Source organism: Mastomys coucha, unplaced genomic scaffold (assembly GCF_008632895.1).
Source record: "Mastomys coucha isolate ucsf_1 unplaced genomic scaffold, UCSF_Mcou_1 pScaffold14, whole genome shotgun sequence".
NCBI lineage: Eukaryota > Metazoa > Chordata > Mammalia > Rodentia > Muridae > Mastomys > Mastomys coucha.
In genome coordinates this window covers 128,661,485-128,672,456 of record NW_022196896.1, presented here as the reverse complement: position 1 = coordinate 128,672,456, position 10,972 = coordinate 128,661,485, and the positions used below count along the sequence as shown (strand labels likewise).

General features: G+C 40.9%; 1 protein-coding gene across 6 annotated transcripts in view; it reads right to left on the bottom strand.

The window, feature by feature from the left end:
* Positions 1–10,972, bottom strand: part of Fer (FER tyrosine kinase) — a 324,911-nt gene that overhangs the window by 63,197 nt on the left and 250,742 nt on the right. For all 6 annotated transcript variants that reach the window (XM_031368583.1, XM_031368582.1, XM_031368586.1 and 3 more), the window contains one exon: positions 9,241–9,364. In XM_031368583.1, coding sequence (XP_031224443.1) covers positions 9,241–9,364 — 124 coding nt within the window. The remainder of the gene's footprint in view (positions 1–9,240; positions 9,365–10,972) is intronic.

The following is a 10,972-nucleotide window of genomic DNA, read 5'->3' as shown; positions in this document are numbered from 1 at the left end:
TATACATATATTCTCATGGCTATGCATATACACACATGGCTATGCATATATACTCATGGCTATGCATACATACTTGTGGCTATGCATATATACTCATGTCTATGAATATGCACACATGGCTCTGCATATATACTCATGTCTATGCATATATACTCGTGGCTATGCATATACACTCGTGGCTATGCATACATACTCGTGGCTATGCATATATACTCATGTCTATGAATATGCACGCATGGCTCTGCATATATACTCATAGCTATGCATATACACTCGTGGCTATGCATATACACTCGTGGCTATGCATATATACTTGTGGCTATGCATATATACTCATGGCTATGCATATACATTCATGGCTATGCATATACACTCATGGCTATGAATATACATGCATGGCTATGCACATTTACTCATGTCTATGAATATACACTCATGGCTATGCATACATACTCATGGCTATGCATACACACTCGTGGCTATGCATATACACTCGTGGCTATGCATATACACTCGTGGCTATGCATACATACTCGTGGCTATGCATACACACTCATGGCTATGCATATATACTCGTGGCTATGCATATATACTCGTGGCTATGCATATATACTCATGGCTATGCATATACACTCGTGGCTATGCATATATACTCATGGCTATGCATATACACTCGTGGCTATGCATATATACTCATGTCTATGCATATATACTCGTGGCTATGCATATACAGATCACAGTCTGGGGAGTCAGACTTCCTTCGGAAAATGTCCCATCACTAAGACACCATAAAGGCTACTCTTATAACTCTGACTATATATATGTACATATATATATGTACTATATATATGTGTGTGTATGTGTGTGTGAATGTATGTGCCTGTATGTTTAAATTTTGATATCTTGTTTAATTTATTCCCCATGGTTTCCCTCTTTCTTGCATATTAAAGTATCCATTGCTTTAACAGGAGTTCATATTTTGAGTATATTCCCTGGAGCAAATCAGGGAGATTTATTTTGTTTTACCATATGTCATAAAACATAAATATCAATATCAAGTAAAATTTGTGTTATAAAAAAATGTAGGATTCCTTTATACTTAACCACATTTAATTATCGTATGCATGAGTTACTTGTTGTACTTCATGCTAGGCATCGTGCTTGGCAACAGAGTGGCCTTCCACATGAATATAACGTGGCTTGGCTTCTCAAGTATTCCCCAGTGCAGACATGTGAAGCCACAGTGCTGAGGCACCTTAAAAAGCAGTCCAAGACAAGCCTTCATCACATTCTGTGTACACATGTTTTGCACCCAGAGACGAGAGGACAATCTCCTTTACACCGTGTGGAAGTGCTTCTCGGGCCTTTGTTACAGACTGTAAAAACTTCCTAAACTGGCCAGAGGCTCTTACTCTCTGGCTTTTTTTGCATTAGAAAATGAGAACAAAAGATATATTTATAGTTTCTAATCCACACCTTTTGGATTTCCATTCCTCCTGGCTAAAGGTCTCCTGATATCCCTGTACACTAGTCACACAGCAGAGGAACTTAGGGACTGGGCAAGACCAACAGAGAAAACCAGTACACATTGTAGCAGAGGCTGAGCAAGCTCCTTCCACATTCACTCTGCAGCTGGTTTCCTGTGGAAGATGCGTACTGCATCCTGGTATCCCCAAGGTCTGGAGGCCTATTCTCACCTCTCATCATAATCTAGGAGGTTCTGGATCATGACCATGTTTTCTTACACTGGCAGAGGCAGCAGGAAAGGCAGGGAATCAAATGAGCCTCGGTCTCTGAAAGCATGGGATGCTTCATGCTATTGCTGGAGTGGCATATCTGATACACTGGATCAGAAAGCTGGCCCTCCTCATGGCATCACTTCAGAATAACACATACACAACACACCCTCCCTCGGCAGCATCTTGAGTGGTTCTTCAAAGGACTCGAGTTTACCTCTGAAACAGGGATTTAACAAGGATGCAGAGGGAAAAGAGATCACTAGGTTCCCACACAGTAATCTAGCAGAAAGACATGCTGGAAAAGCTTTTCTCAACATCGTAGTCCATTCCTTCTGTAAATTAAGCCCTGCAAATGGAGATGTGGAAACGTCAGAGTGAAAGCGTAGGTAGCCAACAAGCTCTGGCATGTGACAGCCTGTGCTTGCTCTGAGGCCGCAGCCACTGTTGGCTGCCAACCCGCATTTCCTCAGCTCCACGGTGACCGACAGGCTAAGAGTCTGGAGTGGATACAGTGGGAGACCACAGTCTTGTAACTGAAGTATGATTATCATCTACACTTATGCTATACTTATGATACCAAATGACTTCTTTTAACTAGAACGTCTTTAGCCAATTCCTTTCTTGATCAGAATACGTTCATTTCCATCTTCTAAGATGCCTTGGTATCTGACTCTGTCCTCCTCGACACTTGGATAGTAGCTGAATGTTATAATCAATTAGATTTTGGAAAGGCTTTTATGCCTCTTACTATGATTAAACCTCATGATCATTGGCTACAAGGTAGGCATTAGTAATCCTCTTAACAGATGCCTGGAAAAGCCAGTGGAAGTAAGAAGTATACTTTTCTGTTTCCTAAGTAATTTACTTTTATATTTGCTCTATTACTATAGAAAAAGAGGGAAAACAATTCTATTCTAGAAAAACCAATATGTGTCTCAAGATGTGAAAAAAATAGCCAGATATTCCTTTGGAGTGTATGTATCATCTATACAGGTTCCTATTAGATACAATTAATTCTTTCTTCATCTATACATTATAAAGAAATGAAAAAATACAAATGAAGGTTAATATTTATGAGTGAAATCAGTCATCTGATATCAATACTTTGGAACTTTTATTGACCAATTCAGCTACCATGTGTCAAAGATCACTCCTATTCTGCTATATGAAAAGAGCTCATTCAAAATGTTTGCAGAAAAGTTGAACAAACTCTGTCCCCAAAATTATACAGATGAAACTATACAAAAAGTTCAGTATTAAAAGTTGTTTTAAAATACAAGGAAGCCCAATTTTTCTATAATTACAAAAATATCTGTCCCCCAGTAGTAGAGTATAGGCAAGCACTCTGCCCTAACCATGCTGGTGGGCACTTTACTTCCACTACATAAAGGATGAAGAGCACAGAGGTGAGGACCGAAAAGCACCCCATATCTCTAGGGGACCTTTCCCATTCTCGGCCAGCTGTCTTAAATGCTTCTATTTCATAATCCACATGACTTTATTTTAAAGCCCATATGGCTGACTGACTCATAAAGGAAGGAACTAGGAAGTCTCTCTAAATATATAATTGAAGTGTTTCCTTGTTCCACAGACTTTACTCTGGCTTCCGTAATCTCAACTCTTCCTTGACCCTGACCTGGTATAGTGACATGTTTAAAATGAATTGCCTGGGATTCTATTTACTTCTTATTTGTGAGTGTGTGTTTGTGTGTTTGTGAGCATGAATGCCGGTGTACATAGTTTTTGCACACCAAAGCCAGAAAAGGGAAGGCACTGGAAGCGGAGCCTAGGAGCTGACATTACTGGCTTTTGAAGACACCCAGCTTGTTATGGGTGTTAGGATGGGGTGTTTACCCTCATGACTGAACCATTGAGCCATCTCTCTAACCCCAAATCACTCTCTTGTGCCTCACTTTGTCTTGCAGAGACAAATGGTACCAAATGAATAAACCAAGAGGCAGGGATTGAGCAGCCTTTAGTGACAGTAATGCTCAGTGTGTGGCAAACAGTTGGGGATCTTAGCCTGGGTCCCATTCCCTGAAAGCGATGTCTTCATGGCCAGAGGTTGGCTTTGCCACCTTTATGTAAATGTGACCCTGCAGATAGTTCCTGTCTGGATACACTGTGACGAAACAGGAAGAGAGGCAAGAAGTTGTGACCTGGGCACATACAATCACTCGAGGCATGCTAAGCCTACAGGGCAACGACTCAAATGTCACTTCAGAGCCCTTTGCCTGTGGAGAATAGAAACATGGTCTTTAGAGCAAAAAGAAGCAACAAGATGATAACAACAACCACAACCACAACCACAACAAAAAGTTGAGTGAAGCTGCCCTGGTCCCCTGTTGACTCTCAGTTGCGAGTCTCAGTACTTCTACAACTCGTTGCACTGTCTGTGCCTGAACTCCTACAACTCGCTGCACTGTCTGTGCCTGAACTCCTACGACTCGCTGCACTGTCTGTGCCTGAACTCCTACGACTCGCTGCACTGTCTGTGCCTGAACTCCTACGACTCGCTGCACTGTCTGTGCCTGAACTCCTACGACTCGCTGCACTGTCTGTGCCTGAACTCCTACGACTCGCTGCACTGTCTGTGCCTGAACTCCTACGACTCGCTGCACTGTCTGTGCCTGAACTCCTACGACTCGCTGCACTGTCTGTGCTTGAACTCCTACGACTCACTGCACTGTCTGTGCTTGAGGTCCAGAAGCTACCTTAAGACAAAAACAGCAACCCTCGCTACTGTAGTGCTTTGATGCATAAGAACACCTGTTTGACACCCTAAGTCCAACATCCTAAATGTACTGACTTAATGCAAGTCAGGCACAATGAAGAGCCAGATGCAACACCAAATTTCTCTATCACTCTGTTGACATGAGACAGGAAGCGCCTGCCAAGATTGCAGCGGCTTAGGAAGTCTGTCCTCACTCCTTCCTTACCCTCAAGGCCTGGCAGACTATTCACTGGCCTGCCTCAGAGTCCTCCTCTACAGAATAGTCCTTTCCTATCAATAATTATAAATAAAAGTCTATCTCTCTGCATTCTTTATCTAAATCTCCCTGCTGTTTTCTCTGAAGGTAGCTAGACACTCCAGTTACTTAGTACACTAACCCAGGCCAATGCCCTCACTGACTGTAGTGAAATGAGGGAGGCATAACTTTCATTTCTGGAAAAAGACACACACACACACATACACACACACACGTGTGTGTGTGTCCATGCGTGTGTGTATGTAAAGTCACATACACTTTCATATATGGAAAAACACTTTTCATATAGAAAAACACATATACATATGTGACTTTAAGGAGAAAGTGACTAACATTTCTTAGTTAAAACAATATAAGCCATGGCTCTGACAGCGAGAGAAGTGGCAGGAACTTTTTGGAATGGTGTTTGTGTGGCATTTTTCATAAGACACAAACACCATACTGCACTAGGAAAAATGTTTTAAACTGAAGGGCCATATACTTTTGGCACACTTAAACTATCAACAGTTCTCTTTGCACTGTGATAAACTTGTTTTTTTTTTTTTTTTTAAAGATTTAATAATTTATTATATGTAAGTACACTGTAGCTGTCTTCAGATACTCCAGAAGAGGGCGTCAGATCTCATTACGGGTGGTTGTGAGCCACCTTGTGGTTGCTGGGATTTGAACTCATGACCTCCAGAAGAGTAGTCAGTGTTCTTAACCGCTGAGCTATCTCTCCATCCTGATAAACTTGTTTTAAAAGCTAAAACTAGGAACATAATAAATGTTTGTACTCAGCTCATTTCTATCACACATCTATGTTCTTCATCCTGTGCTTTCAGGATTAACAGGAAGAGCAGAAGGTCTCTAAGCAGAGAATAAACTGACAAGAATTCCCGTCCCCATTACAGAGAGCTGCAGTAGAAAGCACCATTGCTCCAGAGCGCATCTCTCTAAAACCCCACGGCACAGCTCTGCCATGCTCTCTGCTCTTATTTATGAAAATGAATCAATGGCAGTCCTACAATGCACTACTCAGATTTTCCTCATGTTTCCTAACAGATGCCTTCACTGTGGAAGGTAGGAGTCTCCTACAGAGCTTCAGTGTGACCTGGGGCAGGGCCAGAGCTGGGATTTACTCAGAACCCATTCATCAACCTTTCAGAGCCAGACACTGCTGCAGGGCTTGTTTCCAAACACTGCCCTCAGCAAGGCTCACTGACACCCTTAGGAAGGCTCACTGACACCCTCAGCAAGGCTCACTGACACCCTTAGGAAGGCCTCACTGACACCCTCAGCAAGGCTCACTGACACCCTTAGGAAGGCCTCACTGACACCCTTAGGAAGGCCTCACTGACACCCTTAGGAAGGCCTCACTGACACCCTCAGGAAGGCTCACTGACACCCTTAGGAAGGCCTCACTGACACCCTCAGGAAGGCTCACTGACACCCTCAGGAAGGCTCACCGATAATACAAGACACAGAACAATTTTAGTATGTTTTAGAGTTCATCACTGTTTTGATTTTTACCAATGATGAGAATATTGCTTCAAATAAATATAAAATGACAGAAGTATGCTTATAACCACTTCAAAAATTACTGGAAGTTCTATCCTATTTCTAAGCAATAGTTCACTTAGTGAATTTAAAATACTATTCAAATCAGCAACTCAAATAACAATTTTTAAAAATCAAATATTCTAATGCAATGACACAAAGATGGACTAATTTATCTTTAAGTGTTAAGAACTGCAAAATTCTCAGTAAGAAAAGTCAATGTCTTTGCTTCCTGTAATTGACCATTATGTTTCTATATGTATGTAAGTAAAAATGGGAGGGGCAGTAGGGTGGGGCTTATAGGAAAGGGAGAGAGGAAACTCTGTCAGAACGTAAGAGAAAAATGAGACTCAGTGATTTACTCACTATCTGAAAAATAATAATACAATTTCATCATGATTTCAATTATTTAAATTAATTTTTATAATATCCCCATCAGAAATTATTACAAAGGAGAAACCTCCTTGAATTCAGTACACGTATCTTGGGTATTTCTTTGATAATGTGCACTGACTGTTTTTAACTACACTGCAAGCTGACGCCACTCTGACCACTGCTTCTCCCCAGGCTGGCGCTGTGAACAAGCCTCTACCGTACAATTCATGACTATTAAAAATGCAAGGCGAAGAGTGGTTTATTCTCTCAATACAATGCCATAGATTGCTGGAGTAAAATCAGAAGAAAAAGGAATTCATCTCAGTTTAAAAAAGGCCAATATCTGCTGTAGATATGAATTCACCTCGTTTTCCTAATTAGCAAGGGAATAAGGTACATTAGAAGAACTCAAAGGATGTGAGCACAGAAGAGTAATATACTGTTAGATTAGGCTAGTAGAATCATATCAAAGATTAAACATTAAAATATTTGAGAATATAGACAGGTTACTGAATGCCAGAATGACCAAATTGGGGCTTTTATGCTAATGATTTTCAGTCATGACTAATCAATTACCAAATCCTGGGTTTCTTAACACACACCACAGAGCCAAAACCAATCACTGAAGGTTGCCATTAACTCCAAGGCCTGTTTAATACACCTGCTTTCAGCGACACCGTTCAAAAGGCTCAAGAGCAAAACCTTGCCAACTAGCAAATATACATAACTGCTACGACAAGTCAAGTGAAGAATGGTTTTCAAAAACATGTGAAAATATGAAAAAGGAAAGTAAAAAACAACATTACAATAGATGTTATGATGTAGACAGAAGAAGAAAAATTAAACACTATTGCTAACTATAATCTAGAATCGTTTTAATTCTAATGATTAAAAAGTCACACTCTTGCAAGGTGCCATCACTGTAAATAATATGAAATTAAAACAATGCTTCTCCAAATACAGCGCACTCAAAATGAAAGACCAGTAACCTGACTAAGGGTTTGGGATTGAACTCAGTGTAGAGCCCCTGCCTAGGTCCAGTCCCCAGTATGGGGGTGGGGAAGTATGTACAGCATACTAGAGATAATTTACAAGTTATTAAAGTAACTTAAATGATGTATATTACTTAAGACTCACAGCCATAGGAGGCCTAAAAGAACAAACCCTAGGAGTAGCTACTACAGAGAATCTGATGAAATGTTTGATACATAAAATAACTTAAAATCTCAGGAAATATTTACAAAATATAGGAGCAAGACCTCATGTTTTTATACTTTTAATCTGGTTTAGTCTGGCTTGACTGTTACAGCTTAAAAATCTCTACAGAGTGACTTGGCACATCTTTATACAAAGTAAGGGGCATAGTGGTATGGCTTAGTCATAGCCATTTTAATTTCTGGGAACACAGTGTCGTCACTGATGTTTTCAGAAAGTAAAAGCAATTATTGAACACTCTTCTAAACCTGTGCTAGAGTGGGGAGTATACCACTGTTTTGCTGTAATTCTGCATTGCTGCCTCCTCACAATGCTCAATCAATACTCTCAGCACGGTATCCGTCAAAGTTGTGTCATGAGAAAGCTCAGTCAAAAGTACCGTGCCCTAATGAAGCCAGCAGGCAAGGGCTGCCGCACCTGGGCGTGATGGTGACCCTCCGCCAACACATGCAGTGTCATGACGTTCTGATCCAGCAGAAAACCTGCCCCAGCTCTTTGCATAATTTTCCTCATGCCCACTTAAGCACATCTAAGATGTGGCACAACTCTTCAACAGGTCTTGAGGTGTACTGCGATCCATACTACAGGTCACTCCCAGCTTCAAACCACAATCCAGGGGCTAGAGAGGTGGCTCAGGGGTTGAGAGCTCTTTCAGCTGCTCAGGACCATTTGTAACTCAGCCCCAGGGGACTGGATGGCCTCCTCATATACATACAATAAAATAAATAAATATTAAAAAGATAAAAACCAAACCATAAGCTGTGAAGCAGGAAGACCAGGCCACTGTGCAAAATCAGAGAAAGTTTTCAAAATTCCCTTTGAGAAGACCATTCTAAATGTTTTACCCTTGGCCATCTTCACAGCTAAGAATTACTGTTACAGCTGAGCAGGGCGGCTTGCCTCTTTAATCCAGCACTGGGGAGGCAGAAGCGGGGGTGTGTGTGTGTGTGTGTGTGTGTCTCTTTGAGTTTACACAGTAAGTTCCAGGATAGCCCGGGTTACAGAGGCTCTGCCTAAGTCAAGCAAGAACAAAAGCAAGAAAAGAACACAACAAAAGAAAAGAGGGAATTCTAGCTTATGTTCTTCCATTATTTTGGAAAATGACAGTCGGCAAAATGAGAAGCCATTTTGTGGCTTCAGCGCAGGTCATGTCAGGCTTGATTACAATAAGCAAATTCTAATTAAGAGGTTAATCAGAGTCGGTACTACTCAGAGATGAAGCAAGTGTTTCTGTAGAGTTACCAAAGAATGCTTTCACACACAATATAAAAAGCAGCACATAAGCTTTCCGGAAGGAATCGGTTGTAGCACTCCACACAGTGGGCTCATTTTCTAGGATGGTTCTCATAAAAGTGGAAATCCCGTTGACAGGTTCCCCTTACCTGTGAATACAGTTCCTGCTCTCCAAATACAACATGCCAGCAGCGATGTCCAAGGAAAACTTCACCAGCTGCTTCAGCTTTAGTTCGTCCTTCCTCTTCCTCAGAAAGGTCAGAAAATCACCTCCTGGAGGAAAGGACAAACAGGAGGGAGATAATTGTGGAGGGAGCGGCTGCCATATTTCTAGCAGACAGATGGAAAGGCACTGTAGGCTCCACCATGCTTTGTCAGAGTTTCCAGTTGAGGACAAAAGGGATGTCGTGGGCAGTGGGGTCATCACTTTTCTAGACACCTCAAGTCAGTTAACTGTCTCACGCCATGAACTGCCAAACACATCTACTCACAGTCAAACATATCTCTTTGCGCCTATCTGCACTGATTTGGTTTACTGATATTTTTTAAGAAACTATATTTTCTCTAATAACAAATAAGATACAACTTAAACAAAAGAGTCAAATGATATTACTATCTCGATTCAGTGACCTAGAAAAACGTTAAGCTCTTTAAACTATAGCATGTGTGTATGCACAGGCCAGGGGCTGCACTCGGGCAAGCTACGCTTTCTGACACTTTTGTTGTTCAGCCACTTCACATGTCTGCATATCGGGCAGAGCTCTCCCCACCTCCCCCTCCCATATCTTTCTGACTGTGAGCTAGCCTCTAACAGCTGAGTCATCTGTCCATACCCCAATGATGTCTTAGAAAAGCTTTTATAACCACGACAGTTCAAGGCATATGATACAAACAGTAATTTAAATCTTATAGTCTCATTTTATGAAGTTAGGAAAAAGCTGATTTAAACAATATATTTCCCTTATTTCAATATCTCAAATCTTAGAAAGAAAAATTTATGTTTTTAAATACATATTATATTTTAATGACTTATAAGCACATTTTCATTTTAAATATTTGACTGACATTTAGATTTAATAAAACTTAGAACTGGAAAATAGATTCATATGCTTGTTTTATCCCAAATATTCTTAAAAGTTCTTTAAAACTAAGTATAACTTTTAAAACTTAAATCAATTACAATTACATAAAATTAGAGTTGAGCACTGACTACATTTCAGACGCCTGCGGCCCAGTGCTGAGCAGTCCACGTGGCGTGGCTTTCTTTGCATTTGGTATTCATCGCACTGTTTTGGAGCTCTGGCCTTGCATGCACTGCGCATGCACAAGCTCTGCAGCTGCAGTAGTAGCATCTACCACAGCAGAGGTTATCCTTCTCTACTGTCGTCATCTCCACCAAACAGCCACCTTTCCCAGACAGATCCAGGGCCCAACACACTCCAGGCTGACCCTCAGTCCCCATCCATTCTCAAGGGACTGGTAACAACCATTGTTTCTCTTTCTTTTGGAGGACCATTTTTAGCTTACCGCACTAAACAGAAAGGTTTAAACCCATGACCCTAAAAACAACCATTTGCTTTCTATCAGACCTTTCTATTAAACTACAAATTGTAGAGAAGGGTTATCCCCTAGTCGTCATTCCCTGGACCTCTGTCACACTAAAGGAAAGACTTAGGTTTCCTTTACTAGTAATAGTGATAGTAATAGTAATGATAATAATAATAATAGTAGTAGTAGTAGTAGTAGTAGTAAAAACACACAGGTGAAGAGCTAATAAACACCCACCTAAGTCTACTGAAAGTTCCCCTTTTCTTTCCTTTTACTCACAAATTAAGTGTTATACATGTTTTGTGGGCCACTTAGGAAATCAAGTGAAGTGCT